The 26,117-nt window shown below is 41.9% G+C and overlaps 1 protein-coding gene across 3 annotated transcripts in view; it reads right to left on the minus strand.

The window, feature by feature from the left end:
- Positions 1-3,486: 3,486 nt before the first annotated feature.
- Positions 3,487-26,117, minus strand: part of LOC148031722 (uncharacterized) — a 69,762-nt gene continuing 47,131 nt past the window's right edge. For all 3 annotated transcript variants that reach the window (XM_087685297.1, XM_087685298.1, XM_087685299.1), the window contains 6 exons: positions 6,159-6,404; positions 5,388-5,538; positions 5,213-5,290; positions 4,932-5,100; positions 4,137-4,757; positions 3,487-3,994 (listed from right to left, as the gene is read on the minus strand). In XM_087685297.1, the coding sequence (XP_087541423.1) occupies positions 4,375-4,757; positions 4,932-5,100; positions 5,213-5,290; positions 5,388-5,538; positions 6,159-6,404 (1,027 nt within the window). In that variant the 3' untranslated portion in view covers positions 3,487-3,994; positions 4,137-4,374. The remainder of the gene's footprint in view (positions 3,995-4,136; positions 4,758-4,931; positions 5,101-5,212; positions 5,291-5,387; positions 5,539-6,158; positions 6,405-26,117) is intronic.

The following is a 26,117-nucleotide window of genomic DNA, read 5'->3' on the forward strand; positions in this document are numbered from 1 at the left end:
AGCAAGGGTGGGTGGGAGCAAAGGTGGTGGGCAGGCATGGAGGTAGTGGAAAAACATGTTGGCACGAAGGCCATGGGAGGGCATGGAGGCAGTGGACGTAATCTCAATCTCTGAACATAATCTCAATCTCTGAGAAAACTACATGATTTTTTAGAATATTTTGATCCAATTTAATTTATGTTTCTATATTGGAAACTAAGTATTATATCCTTTAACTACATTATCAATACATGGAATAGCTTATTCTAGAAACTTTAACTATGATGTGTGTTTATTTATGTATGATATTTATTGTGCTAAATTGGATGTATATTTTACCATATCTAAGAAAAATGAAATTAGATGAACACCACTCAAAAGTTTTTGTTGAAGCTAACTAGATTTGGCTAGAAACTTGCCATATAGGCTTAGATATCACGTTGATGAAGAGTACCTTACAAAATATAACAACCAAAACCAAAAAGTTGTTTGGTCAAAGTATGAGATGTGGTGGCTTTTGCATTTCACTTTTTTTTGTATAAGGCTTAACTTAAGACTTATGTAAGAGCAAAGTGATAATACAAAAGAACATCCAAATATGTTATACAAGTAGTATGTCACACAGCTAGTACAAGTCTCTTCATTGTTTTATAATTGTAGGAGAAGTTTTCAATCTCCCATCTTTCGAGAATATATACACTTTTTTGGTATCTAATATACACTAGCTATCACTAACTATTTAACTATATCATGTATCAAATGTAACTATTGAATACGATCATTAGCTATAAATATATTTCATGTGTAATTCTATCAAATAAAACTTTTGTTTTTTTTTTAAATAACATAAAAGATGCTATATTTCAGTATACACCTAACTAAACTAACTAAGCAACCTAACTACTAGTAATCCAAAATGAAGTACCAAACTAAGTACCACTACGTGACTAAATAACTAAGTAACACTAATTAACTAATGATCTAATAAGTAACACTACTAACTAATAATCTAGACACTACTAAGTAATACTACTTAACTAATAATCTGAACGAAGCACTTAGCTAATAATCTAACTTAACATAGCCAATGACCTAGGCACTAACTTAACTATTACTAATCCAAAATGATGTGGAGCCTAAGTCAATGCACATACATCTAGCACAACGGCAACTCCAACACACTACGCTAGTGGGATGCTGTGACGACGTGCAATGCCTCCAATGGGTCAACAATAGCCAACTAACCAACCAGTCAGCTATAGCTAGCTAGGTACGAGTGCTTATATGGTCGATATGCCTCCAACGGATCAACTACAACTACAACTACATTTGTGTGTTCAGTCGGTTGGTATGATTCAACTAATGCTTACTTACAATTATGGAAGGATGTGACATAACACGCATTAATGGACGTACGTACGATGTACCACGAATGAGGAGAGGAGGCGGCAGGCGAAGTGAAGCTTTATTAGCATACAACCTACGTTGCTTTTGCTTTTATGTTGCTATGTCGCTTTTACAAACAGTCAATAATCAATGCATTACTAAATATAATAAAACATATTTATCAATAAAATAATAGATCATATTAATATGTATATGTATGTCGATAATTATATATATATATATGACATATTCACAAGTTATAACATCAATATGTATTATTATATTAATATTCTACATAATTGATACATGTTAGTACTGTAATTAAGGTATTATACATATAAAGATATATATATATATATATATATATATATATATATATATATATATAGATAGATAGAACATATTATTATATAACTCCTATACACAGGCGTGCAGGATCATTTATATAATAATGGGACATATTAGTTTATAGCTACTACATACGTGTGTGTGTGTGTGTGTGTGTGTGTGTGTGTGCACGCGTGCGCGCACGCACTCGTGTGAATATTTATTTGCTATCAATATTAATAGCTATTATTGTTGTTAATCGTAAAATGTTATAAACCTTCATTATTAATTATTAATACATTATTAACACGTTCGATATTATGGTAGTTGGCTAGTATCAAGTTCAAAGATTGAAGGTTGCTTAACGTGTCGTCTCTTATCATTTAGGGTAGTGTAACTTTTGACTTCAATATGGTGCATCCTCCTCGTCTACTTGGTTGCAAGGTGAGCAGTGAGGCATGGGAATATGCATATGCTCAAAGCTAGGCCTCATGGATATAAAGGAAACACCCCAGTTACAGCATTCAGCTCGCTGAGGCATTCTGGTTGATGGGCCTAGCGTGACAAGGTGGGGCTGCTCGCTTCCCTTAGTCGTATCTCCTGAAGTGGACTTAACTGATCTAAAGCTAAGCGTCTTACTCCACATGTCAAACTGAAAATTTCTGGGATGGGCACTTCATTTCTCCTGCTATCATCATATTTTATCTTCACTTTGTTGGAATGCCAACGTGGAAAGGGAGTTTCGATGTTCTTGTGCGGGCGGGAAGTCCAACAAAGCAAGGCATTCTACAGCCATTGCCATGAAGTATATTAAGAAGGATGAGGGCATTCATGAATTGCAACTTACGAGACTGTAGGAGCCAAGCTTTTGCGGATATGCTGGATCCAAGAGGGCCCTTGGTCTCAGATGTTAGTAATGAAAAGCTTTCTAAAGCATGGGATCTCTCAAGTGAAGGGCCGATGTCATCGCAAGCTGTTAAGGTAGTCAAAGCACAAGGTGTATAATATGCCGCATCATCGATTCTTTCAAGTGGATACGGCGCAATGGGACACGAATGTCAGGAAACTCAACTGTATTGAGCTTGAGCCATTACACCGCCAATGGGTCAAGTAAAACGGAAGATATAAACACATTTAAGGACGGGAGTTTGCTTGCAAGTCATGGCGACTTGGAGTTGGTATCACGGAAAGACAATTTAATTGACGGAAGCCTTGGAAAAGAACTAACTGGTCGCTAGAGCTCCCGCTCAAGGATAAAGAATCCTTCTATGGAAAACCATCGTGGGTGTCATCTACATTGGAGAGAAACTCGAAGGGAGAGAAATGGCAAATGGAAAATGAAGTTGTGGGGAGGAAGAAGCTCTCAAGCGCTTGTTTTGGGATGGCGCTGTAACTGCAAACCTGTGCAGAGGTATTCTCGCTAGGCTTTAATTTATCTGCAAGGAGATGATCGAGGGAAGCACGGGCCATTTGCGAGGCAAGGCTAAAGCTTGTTTTTGAAGGGATCGGGATTGAGATCAATGAGGATGAGCATGTAAGCGTGGGAAAGTTTTAAAAAAAGGCACATGATTAAGATTATAAGTTGGTTAGCTTAGCCATGATCCCAAACGTTTGTATGCAAGCTACTAATATCCTATATTTTCACGTCTGATGACTCTTACCACCTGTTACTCCATCGCTTCTTCTTCTTCTTCTTTTTTGGCCTTCCCAAATAATGACAATAATTATAATAATAATAATAATATGAAGGTAATTAACTCTTAAAATGACAAATATAAAGAAAGATAACGAAATACTTGTGCCAATAGAAAACAGAAAGAGTTGGAAACACGAATACAAATTCCGCAGCCGCAGTCGATGCCTCATGGCTCTCCCAGTTACGACGATGCAATTTTTAAGAATCACTGATTACAAACCGTTCCAAGTGGATCTCTCTTATGTACAGTTTAAATCACTGGGAAAAACACACAGCAAGTTCTGAACAACATCGATACAACATGCTGCTCCTCCCAAGTCAACGTTGCCCCAAGCAGCACCATTTTTGCCTTCTCACTTTGATAAAGTTTCCCTGTTCAAGGTTTTAATGCACCTTTTCTATCTGTTTGTGGATTGATCGTATAAACAAGAAATATCGGATATGCAGATTCAGCTAGATTTACAAGCGGTGGTTCTGTAGCACGGCGTGCTTGCTCCTATTGCAGGTATGGACTTGGGGTCAATCAGGAACCTCGGGCATCAAGCAAGTAAATTGGACACCGAGCCAAAGATCTTCATAACCATTAGCCATTGCCATTTTGAGCTCCTGCACGACACTTCAAATTGATTAACAGCTTTGATTGTTGAAAGTTTTAACTTGAAATTATTGGAACTGGAAATCCTCAGTAATGGCATTGAAATTACTGTATAAACATAGAAAGACAATCTTTAATAAAATTACAACATACCTCACTCAGTTCAAGTTATGTAGTAATAACATAAAGGGTGTCTTTCTCTTCAAAGATATCAGGCAATACATGATTTTCCCCATGCGCTCCAGTGCTTCATCTACTAAAAATATTGAATTACTCCATTGACTTGAAATTAATAAAATCTTGGAATGAGTCTTGGGAACTTCGGGGGGCTACAAAGACTGCCAGATCAATTTCCAAAGAAAATGTTAATCGTCATCTTTTCATCCTTCACTCATAGCACTTTTTCCTTGCACAAATTCAATTTCTTGCAGGAGGGAAGTTCTAAATTTAAGGTTTCAACAGGGGTTTTCCTTTGCTGGCAGAATTTCTCTAGACTTTCCTCTTCCACAGCTCCTGTTTCTGCTACCTTAATACCATATGCCATCATCCTCTGCAAATCACGAGGAACAGGAGATTGCCACGGTCCATCCCACCATGCATAAGGCAGAAGAGGAGTTTTAGCACACTGATTTCTCTGGTTTTTACAACTCAGTCGACCTGCAAACCGGCGCCATGTGTGGCCCCACCCTCGTTGTCCTGCTAAGCCTTCAGCCACAAGTGAGGATTGGAAACTGCTGTAGAAACCAAATCTAGAAGCTCTGTTTCCATGTCCATCTAAAGTCATGAAAGTTAGGGGTAAGGGCTAATTGTTAGCATATTTCTCAAACAGGAGAAAAGGTATGAATCTTATTTAAGACAATAAGCTGAGTGAAAGGACATCTAAAGGAAAGCTGCTGGAGAGGATACCAAACAATCTAAGTTGAGCACCATAACATCACAAAAGCATACCCAATCTTATAGCAGCAGCCAAGGAAGCAACAAGCTGTGCATACGTCGTGCCCACGCGTCTGTTAGCACCTGATATTACAGCATTCCTGGCCCTGGATGCCAAAAATAAGTCGACAATAGCTACCCACCTTGGCATGGAACCCCAATCCCTAATTCTTTTCTCCGGTGGCTGTACAGAACATTGCAAAGCTGGATGAACTGACAGATGCTGTGATCCATTTCAAACCAACTCACTGCTTCTGTACTCATCAATTTAAAGCTTTGAATTGTTAAAAATGCACCTGAAAATAACTTGCCCCCATGACCTTGCTAAGATTTTGGTATGATCTGACAAAGAGCTGGTGGTCGAAATATAATACCTGAATTAAATTAAGGGATGTTCATAACCAGCCAACTGTCAATTTGATCAGAAAAGAAGTAAAAAAATTTAGCATGCTCTGCACACTTCTGATATACCTGGGCATAACCTTCCAACTGTTGCTTGATATGTCTGATGGTGGAAGGTGTATCAGAAACAATCACAATGCTCGGCATTATTTTGTTGCCTAAAACACTTTGCACCAGAGTCTTGAGGCAGTTACAAACTGCATAGACAGCTGCCCTTGACCTGGAAACTATAAGCAATTAGTTCATGTCAACAAATGTGAGAACTCACACTGGAGCACAAGTTCATCACCTCAATGGGCACTGTATGTATCTGGAAAGTGCATGTTTTCTGACCAAGTGTGTGTGCATATAAACACGCATGAATGTTATGTGCTGTTGAGCTGATAAAAGCGTCACTGTACCCATTAAAAAATTACTAGCATAGAACAAAAATAATCACATAAATTATAAAAGTTTCAAGCATTTCAGTTGGTAGTAAATGATTGGAAACACGGCAGGCCTCTTTATTGCATAAATTGGGCTGTGAGGAAGGGGGGGCGCAGGGGGGTTGTTCTGTGTTCGTGTACTTTACCAGATAAATATGGTGTTCCTAAATCATGGGCCATTTCGCATTCCTAAACCACCATATGCTGTTGCAAAGCTTTATGGATGCTTACTGCTTCACTTCAACCTTCCAAACTGGCTTGTGAATTGGGTTGTAAAGCAGTTTGCTCTCTTTCACACATAAACAGGCTGATATCCAAATTCAAGTGCCATTTCACATTCCTAAACCACTGTACGCTGTTGCAGAACCTATGTATGCTTACTGGTTCACTTGCATTGGTGTTGTAAACTGGTTACCTGCTATTTAGCATTCGCATGTGTATGGATAAATCTGGATCCGGAACATCTCGAAGAACCCATTGCACAGCCTCCTCTACAATTGGTGCTGGATTAATAAACGCTTGGAATAATTCTCCAAAAACATTGGGACGAGAACTGGGGTCTGAAGGCTTTCCCATTAATAAGAATGCAGGTAATCGCATCGCTGGATGTCTATTCTTCAAGAAGAACTGGAGAGCATTACTGTCTGTAGTACCCTTGAACCTATATAGGAAAACAAGAACACGGACATTAGGATGCCAGACAGCCTGCTTACTGTTGAGCTTAAAACATGCATTTCAAACTTAAAACATTCAATTAGCTCTTTAAAATGGACGTGAACCATGCAATTACGAAATTTTTCATTGATTTACCAAATCTCCTAGAGAATGTCTGTACGCCATAAGCCAAACCCTAATTTTGGGGGGATCCACATCTGTAAACAGGAGAAAACGGGGGGGGGGGGGGGGGGGGGGCGGGGGGGAGAGAGAGAGAATCAAGTAGAGGAGAGGTGTGGGAAGAGAGAGAGAGGATCTCTGTTGTGACAGAGAATAATGGCGATTGTTTAGGTCTCTGAAGGAGAGGAAGCAATGTGCAGAGTGAAGTACCGCAGGGGCAGGAGAGAAGAAAGGCCACAGGATTTTTGCACCTGACTGTGCACCTCATCAAGGCATTCATCCTGGGAGAGGCAGCACTGGTGGTTCCGTTTGTGAGATGATGTAACAAGCGGGATACACATCGACTAGGGTTTAGACACCCAATCACACTGACCGGGGTATATAAGGTGTAAGAGCCCCGGATTAGGGCAACCAATTATTATCAAGATCATAGACTTCACCTTCATCTCCTGCTTCCATGGATTCCTCCTTCCTTCTCTCCTCTTTTCTCCCTTTCTCTCTCCTCTTCTAGTCTTCTTCCTTCTTCTTCTTGCTCTCTTTCTCTCTCTTCAGCTCTTCTCCTCTCTCCTCTCAGCTTCTTTCATTACAAGTGGTATCAAAGCTTCAAGCTTTGGTCCTTTTCTCCTTTTCCCTTTCTTTCTTTTCAAATCCTAAAAACCCTAGTTACTCAGCTTACAGATACAGGTACAGCAAGAAAGACTGTAGTTAACTTCAGCTTTTTGAAGCAAGCAAGAGCTATGGCTGGAAACTCAGACATATCTGGAGATAAAACGGTTAAAATAACAGGTCATTACTTCTTTTCATGCAAATTTTAAGGCTTCCAAGCCAAGTTTAGAGTCCCATGAGTTGGAAGAGGGCAAAATCTCAATTACTTTTTTGCCTCAACCCTCCTCCTCTCTCCTTCTTGCAAGCTGCCATGGCTGCAAGCCCACATAACCTCCACAAACTTGCTCCAGCCACCACTTGCACTTGATCCCTATCATCTCCAGCTTCATTTAGAGCACCTCGGTGACCAAGGAAACCATGCCCCAAGCAGCAGGCAGCAGCCTGCAATTTGCGGCGCAAATTGCGTTGCTGCTCCTGGCTATCTCCTGCCTCTTGCTCTTGCTCCTAGTCTGCCCCTTGGCACTCTTGGCCTCTTGAGGGCAAGGACTAAACCCCCTCAACAAGATCTAACCCCCCTTCCTCCGACATTGACATCCGGATTGAACCTCCTGCTGAACACCCTTGTGGGTAGCCATTACTACTCAGTCCAAGCTCTTGATCCAGCCTATAACCCTTGGAGCTGAGCCATCAAGAGATCTCTCAATCCCCTTTTGGCCTCTCCTACTCGAATTGAAGGCATGGAGCTCAGCTTACATGGGAGCTTTGTGGGCAGCCATGAAAGCTTCACTTGAAGCTTCCCCTCTTTGAAGCTCAAGCTCGGGAACAAGCACGGAAGCCTTCCTTATCAGTAGAAGCATTCGACTGCTGAAATCTTCTTCCATGAATGCCCCAACCAACCGGACTTGATCGATGGACCAATCGGGTATCATGAGGAGTTATGCTCAACGGTCTCCCCAAGCATTAAAGAGGTATGCCAATCTGATCTTAATCTCTCGATTTTAGCCACTTACTGAGCTTAATCCCTTGTTGGAGAGATTCAAGATTGCATAGGTTTAATAGTTCAATCCTCTTCGTATGCATGCATCATAGCTCTTCCTGAAATTCATTGTATTAGCTGACATTAACTCCCATTTTGTCTTGTGATCTTGGATGAGCCCCAAAATGAATAATAGCCATTGTAAATTGGGTAAGTAGCAACCAGTGAGTCACTGGACTGCCAAGGTAACCCCTACCCCAACCTTTGTCATTCCTTGCATCTCATGAAAAGGCCCAATGTCTCTTTTCCAATGCATCTCATACTGATTGCCTAATAAAAATGTCTGCCATGTATACTCCGACAGAGGAAAAAGGCCGATGCCAGGCGAGGTGGTAAGACAAAAGAGAGGTGACCCTCCCTTACCAGTTAAGACCCTAAAGGGATGCACAACAAGGCTATTGATGTTGCTGATCAGGCCTCTCGGACTAGGCTCTATCCATGTAAGGCTTCTGCAATAAGGGACAAGCAGTGTTTTTTGTCATAGTCCTACAAGGACAATCACAAAGATCCTATTGCAGAAAATTATGTTTTGAACCTGGAAATGAACCCTATAGCTCACCTCAAAGAGAGCTTTGTCCCCTATGGTTTGAACCAAAAACCTCCCCCAATCGGAGCTACGGTTTGAAAGTTATGCCCATTTTTGTGCATTAGGGTCACTATGGATAGGGTGCAAACCACTCCAGGACAGGCACAGTAGATCCATTATAGAAAATTCTGATCATTTTCCGTCACAAAGGTTAATAGCTCATCTCGAAGAGAACTTTGTCCCCTCCGACTTGAGTCAAAAACCTCATCAATCAGAGTTTCTGACAAAGAGTTATGCCCGTTTGACTGATAACAGGTCCTATGGACTGCATCCAAATGGCTGGCCAGAAAGGCAAAAGCAAGGCCCAAAAGGAACTACAGAGGGAGATGAAAGACTCCCAAACCTCCATGAATGAGGAACCAAGCTCGGCACAAGATTACCATGGTGACATACAGGAGAAAATGCCTGAAATAGACCCATACACCCTTCTCAATCACACCCTCTGTCAGCATGAGCTTCGTCATATGAAACGGCATAATGACATGGTCACCAGCCACCGCCAAATGATGTCCAAGTTTAATGAAGCGATTGAGCACATGGCTCTCTCAAACTCGAAGACTCAACAAACCTTGGAGCAGCTCACTACCCTCGTTGCTCAATTAGCGACTGCATCATCCCAAGAGAAGGCCAATGACTCTAGATATGAGTCTAGACGTCCTCCACATCAGGAACTGTTGCATGGTCCACAAGGTATACTTGGTGCTAAGGGAATCTCCCCTTCCACCTACGAGATTGGTAAACCCTCTCATACGCATGAGGAGCCCTTGTTGAATTCCCCCATCCACCATGCAGCCAACATCCATTTGAGGCCTTCTCCCACCCTTGGTTTCCTCGCTCTCCCTAGGAGCCCCCATGCACCCCATATGAATTAGCCCCATCAATGACAATTGGTACAAATGGCCAGCATGGCAATCATGGACAGTATGGTTATAATGGACAACATGGGCTTAATGCACCACATGGAATGTATGGACAACAAGGCATGTATAGCCACCACGAGATGTATGGACAGCAAGGGTTTCATGGACAGCATGGCCTTAATGAATTGCATGACAAGATGACAGATGACCCAGAAGAAGACGATGAAGCCAGAAGAAACAATCGGGATGGGTGAGCACGAGTGATCCTTTTTTCCTCCCAGCCTTGCCTAGTATATTGCTGGCCAGACCATCGTGATCCGATTGCCAGCCGTCAAACCTTGGTGAGTCCTACTATTCTTGGACTCTCTTTATTTCTAGGCTCCCCTTAACCCCGTTCGGGCGCCCAAGAGCCCGGACGGTCATCCTCGCGCGTGTTCCCCTTGATTTACCTTAATATCACATTAAATGTCACTTTAATGCCACATTCAATATTTGTGACATTAATGTCACATTAAATATCACTTTAATGTCACATTAATGTCACATTTCCTTTCCCTTAAGAATCGGTTTCGTCCTCGAAAACGATACTTGGAAGGTCTAACTGTAAATCGGGAAACCTTTTCTTTAAAGTACTTACTCGCTCCCATGTTGAGCTTTCTTCTGAACAATCTTTCCACTTAACCAAACATTCTTGATAAATAGTATTCCTCGTTCGTCTATACGAACATTTAATATTCTTTCTGGTTCATGTGGATTAGATTGGTCATTGAATAGCTCCTCAATGTCATCATTTAAGATTAGATTATCCAAATCACCCAGCTTCTTTCTTAATTTACATACATGAAAAACTGGATGTATTTTACTACCAGCACGTAGTTGGAGCTTGTAAGCCAATTCTCCCACCTTTTTAAGTATTATGAAAGGACCACAATACCTTGGTGAAAGCTTTGGACATTGTCCCTTTTTCATAGTTTTAGTTTGTTCAGGCACCTTAAGATAGACCAATTCTCCTTCTTCAAAGGAGATGTCTCTTCGGTGAGGATCTCCATATGCTCTAGTTCGGTCTTGAGCCTTTTTAATATTTTCTTAAGCAAATTTTAACATACTATTCATATCCTCCAAAAAGTCTTTAGCTGCCTGGACCTTTTCCTTATGCAGTCCTACTGCAAAAGGAGAAAAGGAGCTCTGGGCTGAAACCCATACATTAACATAAATGGACTATATCCAGTGGAAGAGTGCTTGGCACTGTTATATGCAAACTCTGCTATCGATAGATACTCTTCCCAATTAGTTTGCCTTTTATTTACATATGCCCTAAGCATATCCTCAAGAATTTGGTTAACCCTTTTAGTTTGCCCATCTGTTTGCGGATGATCTGCCATACTCATGCTAAGTTTAGTATCCAATTTCCTAAATACCGCCTGCCAAAATTGGCTATCAATTTTTCTATCCCGATCAGAAACTATATTTGCCAGAAGGCCATACAATCGGTATATGTTCTCTGCGAACAATCTAGCCAATTCTGGTGTTTTAACATCAGTTGAAGTTGGAATGAACCTAGCCATTTTGGTTAACCTATCCACAATCACCCACACAGAGTCCTGCCCCCTCTGTGTTTTGGGTAAAGCAACAATAAAGTCCATGGAGATACTCTCCCATTTCCCCGAAGGAATTTCTAGTGGATGGAGAAGTCCTCCCATTTTTAATCTTTCTACTTTATTAACCTGGCATTTATTACATTTGACCACATAGTCAAGGACGTCCTTATTCATTCCAGGCCAATAGAACTGCCTTTTAATAAGACTACAAATCTTATTAACTCCTGGATGTCCCGCACTAGGGGTATCATGACACTCAAAGAGTATCTGGCGCCTTATTTATGTATCTTTCGGGACACATACCCTACCCTTGTAGAGTAAATAGCCATTATCAATGGTAAAATTCTTCCACTTGAATCCTGTTTGAGCAACCCCTGATGCTCCATTTCCTTGTTGAACATTCTCAGATATTCCTTCCTCAGTAGAAGCACTTTCATTTGGATCCCCATTTTTTATTGCTTCCCATATGTTGGAATATGCCGGATCAACCTGGCATTTCCCTTTTAAAGATTCAAGCAAGTTGGAAGTGAATTGAGTAAAACTCAATTCATTAATGATGGGCATTCTGCTGAGTGCATCAGCTACTATATTATACTTTCCTTTTCTATATCTTATCTCATAGTCGAACTCTTGAAGGAGTTCAGCCCATCTGGCTTTACGCCCATGTAAATCCGGTTGATCATTAAGCCACTTAATGCTTTCATGATCCGATAAAATCAAAAGTTTGGCACCGTACAGATAGTGCCTCCATTTCTTCATTGCATGTACTATTGCATACAACTCCCTCTCATAAACAGAATAATTCTGTTTTGCACGGTCTAATTACTTGCTTTCAAAAGCAACTGGTCGACCTTCTTGTAATAAGACCGCGCCTATCACCTTATCACTAGCATCAGCTTCAACCACAAACGGTTTATTGGGATCCACAATTAATAATATCGGAGCTGTAGCAATAGCTACCTTAAGTTTTTAAAAACTTTCATTTTGGTCTGTTTCCCAATTAAAACTTTTTCATTTCCCTTTAAGTTGGTCTGTCATTAGAACAGCTATTTTGGCATAATCTCGAATAAATCTACGATAAAATCCAAATAAACCTAGGAAGATCTGCAGCTCTTCCAGGTTCCTTGGAGATGGCCATTCAATAATTGCCCTTACTTTTTCTGGATCCATGTTGATTCCCTCTTTCGAGATAATATGCCCCAAATATTTGACCTCTTGTGCAAAGAATTCACATTTAGTTTTCTTCGCATAAAGGGAATGTGTTCTTAACAGTTGAAATACTAATTGTAAGTGTTCCAAATGTTGTTCTCTAGATTTACTAAAGATCAAGATATCATCCAAGAAGACAACTACAAAATGTTCTAGATAGGGCCGTAAAACACTATTCATCAGCTTCATAAAGGTAGCTGGTGCATTAGTGAGGCCAAAAGGCATCACCAAAAAATCATAATGCTCGTATCTAGTACGAAATACTGACTTGGGAACATCTTGTGCCTTAATTCTTACTTGGTGATAACCTGATCTTAAATCTATCTTTGTGAAGAATTTTTCCCCTTGCAATTGATCAAAAAGATCTTCCATTCTGGGCATAGGAAATTTATTCTTCACCGTTATTTTATTAAGTGCTCTATAGTCAACACAAAGTCGCATAGAACCATATTTTTTCTTTACCAATAAAATATGTGAAGCCCAAGGTGAATTACTGGGTTGAATAAACCCTTTATCCATGTAATCCTTAATTTGTCTTTCAACTTCTTGGTGCTATGTTTCACTTAACCTATACGGTGGTTTAGAAATAGGGTGTGTATCCTTATTTATGTCAATTGGGTGATTTATATCACCCCTATCTGGTGGAAGGCCACTTGGTAAATCAGAAGGAAACACATCTTTAAAATCATCTAACAAACTACTTAATTCATTATTAACATTCAACTCACAAACATAAGAAAATTGTTGCTTTATATTACAGAAAGTAAAAGTGTTCTGTACAGGAAGAGACCATAACATATATACCTCACAAACTTTCTTCTTTATCAGCTTCTAAACTTCAATAGAACATAGCAAAGGATTATCAGATACTTCATGTTCACCTTGAATGACAAAAATCTTACCATCCCTTTCAAATTCCAGTGTATTATGATGGTAATTACGTTTTAAGGATGGTTCCAATCCCCATAGCCACTCCCTCCCTAGAGCAATATCAGCTCTTTCCATGTTCATAATTTGAAAATCAAGTTTATCTTTATATCCTTGAGTCTCAATTTCCAAATTGGATACCATTGTATCCCATATTTTATTGTCTTGGCCTTGCATCATACGAACAACATATTGATACCCACTCTTTTGTTGGGGAAGTTTCAATTTTTTGACAAGTGCATAATTTATAAAATTATGTGTGGCAGAGTCATCAATCATGACTCTAACCCTCTTTCCAGCTATCAATCCATGTACTCTAAGTAAATCATGTGGCCCAAAAGTAGGCTGCCACATAGAAGTTGACATATAACACTTGTGTTGTACATCCATGTGCAAGACCTCTAAAGATTTGTACTTTTCATGCCCCTTTAATTCTAAGGTCTGCACTACATGGATTTGTTTTTCTTTTCCCTTGCCCTTGTCCTTATCCTTTCCTTTGTCTTCCCCCTTTTTCTTTTGAGGGCAATTCCAAGCAGCATGGTTAGGGGATAGGCAATTGAAACACAACTTTTCTTTTTTGGCCTTATCAAAGTCATCAGGACTTAACTTTGGCCTCACATAAGGTTTCTTTTCAAAAGGTTGTTTTTTACCCTTAAAGAATGGCATTTTCCTTTTAAATTTGCCCACAAATTTTGAGGTTTCCAATTCCTTAGACTTGGGCTCCGTATCAGTGAGACTAGTGAGTGTACCTGGACGCACATTATCTTCATTAATTAGTGCAAATTTAATTGCCTCTTCCAGCGTCTTAGGTGAACTCCTTTTTACAAGCTTTGTCTAGTCCCCTAATGAATCCTCTTGTTTTTTGAAATTCATCTATTCCTTCCAATTTGAGGATTATCTCACGATATTCCTCCAGATATGTCAGCAGGGGTCTTCCCTTTTGTCTGACATAATCCCAATCTTCCCAATTTCTTTCCATTTCATTTTCAAGAATGAATTCTTTCAAAAGGACGGATTCAAATTGAGCCCAAGTTTCAGGTATTTTATTTGCCTCCTTTAAAGTTCGCCACCACTTATATGCTTTGGGCCCCAAAGTTAAACTAGCCTCCAATGCTTGGAGATGTGGTGGGGTATTTTTTAGTTTATGTAAATCTTTCCATTTTTGGAGGAAATTAAACATTGTATCTTTATTTCTATCTTTTTCCTCCCCGTGAAACTGAGGGGGTTTCATATCCTTTAGAACTGGATTATCCCTCAATTTATGGTGGGGTTCCTTAGGATCTCGCATAGTCACATCTAAATCTTTCGATGCAGATGGGACATCCGAGGTTTCTATCTTATTTTTATCTCTTTCTAACAATAAAGTTAATTGAGATTTTATTTCAGTGAGTGTTTGGGTTAAAAATTCCATTTGAACCCCCTAAGCTTGCATACGAGCAGTAAGATCATCAAATTGCTCTCGTGTAGCAAAAAATTCTTCCCATTGTTCTTCTTGCATCTCTGGTTCATGGGGATCTACCATAGGGTGGTGGTCCCCAGAACTAGAACCTTCCATTACTCTCTCTTTCCCTTTTTCTGCCATTAATACACTGGAATTGGAAAGCAAAGATAAGAAATTTACATACACAGTAAAGTACTTCCCTGGTTTTAATGGCAGGGCAGCTGCTGCTGGTTTGTAAATAAACCCGAAGAGTAAGGAACAAATTTTATCGCCCGCCGAACAAAGTTGGTCACGCAGGAAATGGAGCTTCTGTGCAGAAACGACTAGTATTCAGCCCCCTTCTTTAATAATCACGTAGGCCATCAATGCCCCTTTCCTGAACTTACTCTGTGCTGAGCTTGTACTTGTGATGGAAGTGCAGTTGAGGCTGGTAAGAAAAATTCCAAACGTGCAGTCGACCGATCAGACATACATCAGGAAATAGCTTCAGTTTCAGCCTGCGAAAAGGGGAAAAAAAAAAACGTGTGGTCCGTTGGTGCGTTTTCAGACAGGCTCACGCCATGATTCGACAGCGCACTATCCAGTATACGGCATTTCATATAAAAGATATCCTCCCCGCCATAAAACTCGTGACGTAGATAATCGTCACGTCACATTTTACGTGACGTGTCCAAGAACTTTAGACCAGTGGCTTCACGGGTCGACGAGGCAAGACCTGTCGACTGAAACGAATAGCGGGCGACTGAAACTCGTCGACTGAAACAAACCGCGACCTGTCGACTGAAACGAACCGCGAGACCCGTCGTTGAAGAACTCCACAAATCCACACGACTAAACCTGTCAGCTCTGATACCAATGACAGATGACCCAGAAGAAGACGATGAAGCCAAAAGAAACAGTCGGGATGGGTGAGCACGAGTGATCCTTTTTTCCTCCCAGCCTTGCCTAGTATATTGCTGGCCAGACCATCGTGATCCAATTGCCAGCCGTCAAACCTTGGTGAGTCCTACTATTCTTGGACTCTCTTTATTTCTAGGCTCCCCTTAACCCCGTTCGGGCGCCCAAGAGCCCGGACGGTCATCCTTGTGCGTGTTCCCCTTGATTTACCTTAATGTCACATTAAATGTCACTTTAATGCCACATTCAATATTTGTGACCTTAATGTCACATTAAATATCACTTTAATGTCACATTAATGTCACACAAGATCATCCTCACAAAGTACAATAGACAATCCCCCCACCATTTGACTTAGAGGAATGGACATCCAAGTTGGAGTCCTACTTTAATATCTTCCCTCGCACAGATGATCAAAAAATCCTTTTTGCTTCTCTCCACTTGGAAAGATTTGCCCACACATGGTGACACTATATCAATCAAGAGAATCAGCAGTTCATTGACTGGGAAGATTTTAAAATACATATAGTCCAAGTTTTTGTGTACCCCTATGGAAAAAGAGTGATTGGCAAGACGATGGTATACTCTTGACCAACGTAACCTCGTTGTACGTGAATACACAAATCAGTTCATGAACTTGACCATGTATGTGGAGAGCATTAGTGGTGACGTTAAATTGCACAAACATATCTATGGGTTGGAACCGAGCATATCGGCAAATGTCATGGCCCGAAAACCTACCACACAGTTTGATGCAATTGAACTAGCTAAGAGATATGCAAGAAAGTACCACAAGAATGAACATTTTCAGTAAGGTGTTGGACAGCCCCGCATTCCTTCATGATCAGCCCCATACGAAGGTGATTTTCGAGACACTTCTATGCCCAATAATAACCCCAAAGTACCCACTTGCCCCACCTTCCATGCTGAAAGAAAAATGGGCACTTCTGGGACAGCATCGAGCTCTAATTCTGAGAATAAGTATACTGAAAATAAACAATCCACTGCATCACCTTCCCATGGATCCAGTAGTCAACGGTTCATTTCCCCAAATGTTATGAAGGAATGGAAGGAAAAGGGCCTATGCTTTAAGTGTGGAGATAAGTACAATGCGGATCATGCTTCCAAATGCCCGTACAAGACAGCCAAGGTCAAAGTTCATAGCATGTATGTCATCGAAGATTGGCACAATGATGAGGATGACCTGTCTACTGACCAGGTTGAGCCTATGGAGGATGTTGATCACGAGTAGTTCTATGACCCAGAGGATGGGTTTCCCTTCGATCCTGGTGATGATCCATCACGGATACTTGATTTGACATCCCACCCACCTACCACTTCCCTTTGCTCAATCTCTTTGGATGCTTGGACGGGTTTCCGAGGCCCCAGCACCCTTCACATTCAAGGCAGTGTCAATGAAAAGCATGTCTTCATCCTTGTGGATAGTGGTAGTACTCACAGTTTTATCAATAAATCAGCCATTGATCGGTTGAAATGTGCCCTTATGGCACTACACCACCCCTTGAAGGTCCAAGTAGCAAATGGAAACGAAGAAATCAGCACACATGTATGTCCTACAATTCCCTTATGCTTGGCTGAAAATTATGTTGCACTAGTTGATCTGATTGCCCTAGATATGGGCCCCATTGATGTTGACTTGGGCTGTGATTGGCTGAAACAATTGGGGAAAATTGCTATGGACTTCTCTCAGCTCTACATGGAGTTTATGATGCATGGACAGCCTATCCACCTAGAGGGAGTTCAAGATCATGCTGATTTTCAGCTCATCACAGCAAAGCAACTCAAAAGGGAGTTTAAGAAATGGTCACAAATCTTTGTCTTACAATTCAATAAGAACAATCCCAATCAGCCCTCTGCAATAACTAATGATTCAGCCTTGCAAGCCTTACTTGAGGAATACAATAATCTATTTCACATGCCTACAACCCTCCCTCCTAAGAGACAGGTGGACCACCCACTTGACTTAGAGCCCCATTCCAAGACAGTAAACAAGCCCCCTTACAAACTCTCCAAGTGTGAATGTGAAGAGGTTGCAAAGCAAGTCAAGGAGTTATTAGAGATGGGTTTCATTGAACAGAGTTCTTTCCCCTATACATCCCCTGTCCTGTTAATCAAGAAGAAAGATGGCTCCTTTTGCATGTGCATTGACTACAAAGACTTGAACAAAATCACGATGAAAAACCGCTACCCCATCCCACGGATTGACGACTTGCTCGGTGAGTTGAAAGGGGCGTACTTTTTCACTAAGATTGACTTGCGCTCTGGCTACCATCAGATTCGTATGAGGGAGGAAGATGAGATCAAAATGGCCTTTAGGACTAATTGTGGACTTTATCATTTTCTAGTGATACCTTTTGGGTTGACTAACACCTCCGCCACATTTCAAAGCCTCATTAACAAAGTCCTACAACCCTTTATGTTCAAATTTATGCTTGTTTCCTTTGATGACATCCTCATTTATAGCAAGTCGTACAAGGAGCACTTGACACATGTCAGAAGGGTGTTTGACATATTAAGAGAGCATCGACACTTTGCTAAGGAGAGCAACTGCACCTTCATGCAAACATCTATGGAGTACTTGGAACACATTGTGAGCAAAAATGGCATACATACTGACCCGAAGAAGGTGCAATGTATTAGAGACTGGCCCACTCCTTCCACTACCACTTCCTTGCGTAGCTTCCTTGGTCTCTCTTCATTCTACAGATGCTTCATTAAGCATTATGCCACCATTGCAGCACCTTTGACTGATCACTTAAAAAAGGAATCATTCTTTTGGGATGCCACTGCGGATCATAGCTTCGAACAGTTAAAGGACGCGCTCACTTCAGCCCCCATCCTGTTTACCCTGACTTCCCTAAGTTGTTTACCATTCATTGTGATGCCAGTGGCCGGGATATTGGTGCAGTATTATTGCAAGAGCATAGTGTGATTGCATTTGAGAGCCGCAAACTTGATGAGAAGGAGATGCAAATAAATGTGTATGACCAAGAGATATTGGCCATCCTCCATGCCATCAAGAAATAGCACCACTATTTGTATGGCAGCTACTTCCAAGTGAAAAGAGACCACCGAGTCCTTCAATACTTCTTGACTCAGTCCACTTTGACTCCTAAGCAAAGGTGATGGGTGGCAACCTTACAAAACTATGACTTTGACATTTCGCACACTTGGGGCAAGGATAATATTGTGGCTGATTCACTTTCTCAAATGTGGGCATGTAAAGTATCCTTTATTTCTGAATTGCACAGTGATTGGGTTGAAGAGCTTCAAGAGGCTTACTTGTTAGATGATCACTTCAACCACATATTTCAAAAATTACAGCATGGGTTCATGGCTGAAAACTCCCAATATCAGCTCAAGCATGGCCTTATTTGGTCCCATGGCAAGATTGTCCTCCCTCACACCTCCCCCCTTCACGCAAAATATCATGGAAGAGATGCATTCTTGCCCTTGCTGGTCACTTGGGTGTTTTCAAAACATATGACAAGATTGCCAAGAGTTTTCATTGGAAAGGCTCATGGAGGGATGTCAAGGACTTTGTGACCCTAAAGGAAAATAGACTCACATCACAATGGACTTTATCACTGGCCTTCCCGCAACCAAGAAAGGGTGGAATTATGAATAGTATCTATATGGTAGTTGATCGCCTCACCAAAGCTGGCCACTTTATCCCCACTAAGACCCAATATACTACCTCTCAAATGGCCACTCAGTTTATGGAAAATGTCTTCAAGTTGCATGGCTTGCCACAAGTCATAGTACATGATCGAGATGCAAAGTTTATGAGTAAAATCTGGCAGACAGTTTTCACCTCCATGGAAACCAAGCTTGCTCCATCCATTGCATACCACCCTCAGACCGATGGCTAGACTGAAAGAGTGAACAAATGGCTTGAGACATATTTGAGACACTTTTGCCATGATGTGAAGCACAATTGGGATACGTGGTTCCACTTAGCTAAGTTTACATATAATAACTCCACTCACTCTAGCATTGGAGTTTTCCCTTTTGAGGCTTTATATGGGTATAAGGTTCCCCTCCCCACAATCTTATTTAATGATAAGATCAATCCTCAAAGTCAGGCTGAGTTGGATCACATGCAAGCTTAACTTCAACAATGTAAAATGAACCTTCAAAAGGCCCAAATACAAATGAAACTCTATGCTAATGAGAAATGAATGCATTTGGAATTCCAAGAAGGGGAATTGGTCCTTTTGAAAGTGCCTAATGTTGGGAATAACGGCCTCGTGCCTTTAAATGTGCTCGGGTGTGAACGCACCCTTAGCACTTGTACTTGCACATATATATCTATCTAAAAATCTAAAGGTACACACTCATCATTTGTACCTAAAAACGTGCTCACTCTCTACTCCGCTCTCGCACTCTTTGTCTCTCACTACACATAACGATTGTCTGCCTTGATCTCTATGCCTAATCAGTCCCGACAAACTGGTATCAGAGCTTCGGCTAAGGTATTTGCGCTCCTCAGAATCTATGCTTGACATCTCTAGTGTCTCGCTCGCACGAAATCTTCAAGTCGCTACTGATTTCAGGTACGTGTGTGTGCTGCACTGTCAATTGACAGTCTGGTAACCCAAAGTCTGCACAAGCGACAGGTCGTTTTTGACCTGGTAGGCAAGTGACAGGTCGTTTCCTCTCTTGACAACCAGGCAACAGCAGCAACTAGCTAGCGGAAGCTGTAGGCATGGCATCAGGCGGCGTCATTTTCTGTCTTGACAACCAGGCGACAACAGCAATCGACTGGTGCATAAAGTCAGCGAGACTGGTCGCGGCTGGCAATAGTCGGCGGGGTGTTGACCAATGGGTGCTGACGACGCCCATTGGCAGGCGCACGACGGACGGAACCGTTAGAGGGGGCCGCGGCTCACAGCGAAGCCTGGCGGGTCAACAGACCCGTCATAATCTCTGACAAAATCAAATTTTTTTTCTTTGAGATTCCTTGTGCCCACTAGCGAGTGTTCACGCGTGGAGGCACAACTTCCGAATTTCGTGCAACTGTGGCCCAGAAACTTGGGGCTTTTCTCGAGTTTGGGAATCTTAACACAAATTTGGACAATCTGACTCAGAAATTGCGAAGTCGGTGCACATTTTCCCGGGAATTTTTTGGGGCTTTTTACATTTTAGTAAATTCTTTCAATTTAACTGAAATTAGTGCACATAGGACTTGGAAAATTTGAAAATTTGTCCAAATTTGGTGCGAGCAAGATGCAACAATGATATCCGTCTCAGAAATTGCAGGAATTTGTGACATTTTGTCCTCAACATTTGGGGCTTTTAATGTACATGTGCAAATTGGGCTGAAATTTACCCAATTTCTCAACATTGATGCACATTGGACCCCGTGCAACTTGGGGCTTTTGCAGTTTGGGTAAAATTTGTGCGGCATTTGGTCATTTTATGTACATGCAGGTTGAATTCCGCACAATTTGGACATCAACACTTAATAAAATTTGGGGGTTTTGCTGAAATTGCTTTATTTTGGCAAAATTGGAGTGTCCTATACATGACAGAGGAAATGCAGATGTGTGTTTGACGCTTTGAGCAAAAAATTTTGGGGCTTTTGACCGTTCGTGTCAAATTTTATGCCCATGGGTACATGTACAACAGAAATTGCAGCTGAAATTTTGGGATTTCTCATGTAATGTGATGCACATGCCCTTGGAACAGCTGTAATCAGTTGGATAATGCTGTAGCACATGGTTTGGTGCTTCTGAAAATTTAATTACACATTTGAAATCTGTACTTTGTTGGGAATAAAGGGCCATCGTGCCTTTTATATATGCACGGGTGTGAACGCACCCTTAGCACACTTGTACTTTCATATATATCTATCTAAAAACCTAAAGTGGTACACACTCTAATTGTACCCAAGAACATCTTGCATCTCTCGCTCTCACTCGCTGCTGTTGCTCACGTGTTTGCTCTTTACTTGACATTTCATCGCCGGACATTGCATCTCCGCAGCGCATCACTCACTTCAAACTGGTATCAGAGCTTCGGCTGAGGTGTTCACGCTTCTCGCAGTCCGTGCAGAGCTTCGGTTAAGGTGTTCGTGCTTCTCGCAGTCCACAGGTCACGTTTTTCAGCCAGGCGACATTTCCCAGGTTGCGCGCAGGTCAGTCAGTCATTTTCTGGTCAGCTCGTCACTGTTCTTGGACTGTGTGCAGTCAGGCGTGCAGTTCCAGGCAGCGTGCAGGTCAGGCGCAGGTCAGAAGTGACGTGTTTTGCACAGGCGCTGGTCACGCAGGTCACACCAGGTCAGTTCGTGACTTTCCAGGCCACGTGCAGCTGGCGGCAGGTCAAAACACAGCAGTCGTCACGTTACAGGACAGTTTTCGTCAAATTTCTCTTGAAAAAATTTTTAATTTTCAAAGGTTTACTGCAAGCTGCCCCCTTTGCCCACTGACGGGAGTTCGCGCGTGTAAGCACAGTTCTGTGTTTTGGGCAGATTTGAGCCACAAATTTGGGGATTTGTCCGGATTTGACACGAGCAAGACACACAGTGAGATTCTGTCTCAGAAATTGCAGGAATTTGTGACATTTTGCCTCCGAAATTTGGGGCTTTTCATGTACATGTTAAAATTGGGCTGAAATTGACCCAATTTCTTGACATTGATGCACATTGGACCCCGTGCAATTTGGGGCTTCTGCTGTTTGAGCAAAATTTGTGCGCAAATTGGTCATTTTATGTACATGCGGGTTTAATTTCATGCAATTTGGACGCCCGACACTTGAAAAATTTGGGGGTTTTGCTGAAATTGCTTCATTTTGGCAAAATTCGTCTATTCTATGCATGTCAGAGACAGTGCAGATGTATGGTTGATGTTTTGAGCACAAAACTTTGGGGCTTTTGACCGTGCGGGTCAAATTTTATGCCCGTGGGTGCATGTACAGCAGAAATTGCAGCTAAAATTTGGGACTTCTCATGTAATGTGATGTATTTGTCCTTGGAACAGCTGTCATCAGTTGTGGAGTGCTGTAGCACAACATTTGGTGCTTCTGAAAATTGATTTGCAGATCTGAAATTTCTGCTTTTAACTGGTACTTATTGCTGGTTGGTACTTGTTTGTACCTTGGTCACTTGTTTGACAGTTTGGGCCTGCATTTGCTGAATTTGTGGTCATATTTTGGACTGAAAATCATGGCTGGCAGCAGCGATAGCAACCATCTTATGCACATCAAGAAACCTGAGGGTGCACAAAATTTTGCAGTGTGGCAAAAGCAATGCTACAATATCCTGTTGCAGAAGAAGCAGGCTAAGCCGATCAAGGCCAAAGGGGTAAAGCCCGCAGATGTGGAACAAGATGACTGGGATGAGTTGAACAAGCTTGCAAGCTCGACCATTGAGCTATCTGTCTCTGATGCTCTGCTGTTTAACATAGAGGGTTTGGACACTGCCTATGCCATTTGGACTAGACTGGAGGAATTGTATGCTCAGAAGAGTGCAGCTAGTAAGGTGTATTGGCTAAAAAAGCTTATGGATTTGCGGATGAAAGAAGGAACTGCTATATCAAATCATCTGAGTGAATTCAACTCAATTTTCAGCCAGCTGGTTGCTTTGAAGTTTGTCATTGATGACGAGTTTAAAGCTACCTTTCTACTTTGCACTCTACCAGAGAGTTGGGATACATTCAGGACTGCCTTGAGTAACTGAATGCTATGCTTATGTATTCTGACGTGGAAAGCTCTTTGCTTATGGAAGAGATGAATGGGCAAAATAATGCATCAAGTAAGTCGTCTAGTGCCTTGCATACCAGGGGCAGATCACAGCAGAAGGGAAAATCTGATGGCAAGGGTCGCAGCATGTCTCGCGGCAAGAATGTGGAATGCCACCACTGTAGCAAGAAGGGTCACTTCAAACGTGACTGTTACAAGTGGAAGAAAGAGAAAGGGAAAGGCAAGAAGACAGAGGACAGCAAGGAAGAGAAGAAAGAGAGCCAGCCCAAGAAGAGCAGCGTCAAGATCGAAGGGGTGAATGTAGTCACTCAGGACAGTGACAGTGGGAACGATGTACTCTTCGTGTCTTCATGTTTTGATGCCCATGCATTGGTTGCCGATTCGGCTGATGACATGCATACCTGGATTTTAGATTCGGGTGCCTCCTTTCATGTCACCCCTTACAAAGATTGGTTTTCCGATTATACAGGCGGTCGACATGGTGTTGTCCATCTCGGGGACAACTCAGCATGTGATATTGCAGGCATTGGTAGTGTGCAGCTTCAGTTTCAGCATGGTTCTGTCTTTACTCTTCAGAATGTTCGTCATGTACCTGAGCTCAAAAAGAGCTTAATCAGTACTGGGCAGCTAGATGATGATGGTTATCATACCACATTTGGCGATGGAAAATGGAAGATCAGTACAGGATCTAGAGTCATTGCCAGGGGTTCGAAGAGTGATACTCTGTATCCTCTTCATGTATCTAGTGTGCGTGACCATGTTGTCGCAGTAACCGAGCAGCCAAGTGTTTCTTTCTGGCATGGCCGGTTATGACACGAGTCAAACAGGAATGAAAGTTCTTTCTCGTTTGGGTTACTTGCCTTGTCTCCGTTATGCTGATTTTGAGCATTGTGATCATTGTGTCTATGGTAAGCATGCGCAGACATCTCATAAGAAATCTCTTTCTTTGAAATCTTCACCTCTAGAGTTAGTACATTCAGATGTATGTCAGATGCCAGGATTGTCTTTGGGGGGGAAAGAAGTACTTTGTCACCTTTGTCGATGATGCTACACGGAAGGTATGGGTTTACCCCATTCGTAGCAAGGATAAAGTACTTGACAAGTTTAAAAACTTCTTGGCATTGGTTGAAAATCTGACTGATAAGACACTTAAGTGTCTTCGCTCTGACAATGGTGGGGAATATGTGTCCAAGGCCTTTCAGGCATTTTGTGACAGCAAAGGGATAAAAAGGGAGCTCACTGCCCCTCATAATCCACCCCAGAATGGAGTTGCAGAGTGTATGAACAGGACTATACAGGATAAAGTCCGTACTATGCTGTCTCATGCTGCATTACCCCATGGTTTTTGGGCAGAGGCTGTTATGACAGCCGTTCACTTGATCAATCGGTCACCAAACAGGTCTTTGGGGGGGGGGGGGGGGGGGGGGGGGGGGGGAGTCCCTCAGGAAGCGTGGTCGGGCAAGCCACCTTCTTATGCTCATTTACGAGTGTTTGGCTGCGAGGCTTTTGTGTGCACATTCGTAAGGAAGACCGCAGCAAACTTGAGCCAAAGTCCTATAAATGCATATTCCTAGGATATGGTGACAAGGGTGAAATGGGGTATAGATTGTGGGATCCCGTGAAAAGGAAAACAGTGCGCAGCAATGATGTTATCTTCCGGGAAGGTCGCATGCATAAACAGCCCGAAAAGACTGAGGAGGTTCGTAGGGTTGTATTCCGGGAAGAAGTACCTTTTGGACAGCAAAATGTGCCCGCTGTACAGCAGCAAATACCTGCTGTAAATGAACCTGCGAATGCAGAAAATGATGCTGGAAATGATCAGCCAGCCATTGCCCATAATAATGAGCCACTAAATGTGCAGGAACAGCCAGGACAGCAAGCTGTTAATGTTGATTTGCAGGCTGAAATGCCAGGACAGCAAGCTGTAAATGATAATATGTAGGCTGAACAGCCAGCAAACAATGATCATTGGGTTAGGAGATCGTCTAGGGCTACTAGACAGCCCGACAGATTCGTTCCTGGTGCAAATAATGTGGCTGATTATGTCATGATCACTGACTGTGGTGAGCTGTCATGCTTCAAGGAAGCAATGGACAGACAGGACAGCAAGAAATGGTATAAAGCCATGCTGTCAGAGATGGAATCTCTTGAGAAAAACGGCACTTGGGACTTGGTGCAGTTGCCTAAAGGGCAGAAAACGCTTCCATGCAAATGGGTTTATAAGATGAAGGTCACTTCTGATTCCTCGCCAAAGTACAAAGCCAGATTGATTGCTAAGGGGTACAAGCAGGAACATGGAGTTGATTTTGATGAGATCTTCTCTCCTGTAGTCAAAATGACTACATTGAGAACCATTTTGGGCTTGGTTGCAACTGAAGATATGGAGCTCATACAGATGGATGTAAAGACTGCATTTTTACATGGTGATCTGCATGAAGACATATATATGCAGCAACCTGAAGGGTTTGTGGCTAAAGGCAAAGAGAAGATGGTATGTAAGCTCAAACGGAGTTTGTATGGGCTAAAGCAAGCACCAAGAGAATGGTATCATAAGTTTGATACATTTATGCAGTCTCAAGGTTTTCAAAGAAGTCAAGTGGATCACTGCTTGTACACCAAGAAGGCCGCAGATGGCAGCCTAATTATCTTGGTTCTGTA

This window comes from Lygodium microphyllum, chromosome 9 (genome assembly GCF_053477565.2).
Source record: "Lygodium microphyllum isolate KBCC chromosome 9, Lygodium_microphyllum_v1.1.10, whole genome shotgun sequence".
In the NCBI taxonomy this organism is placed as follows: Eukaryota; Viridiplantae; Streptophyta; class Polypodiopsida; order Schizaeales; family Lygodiaceae; genus Lygodium; species Lygodium microphyllum.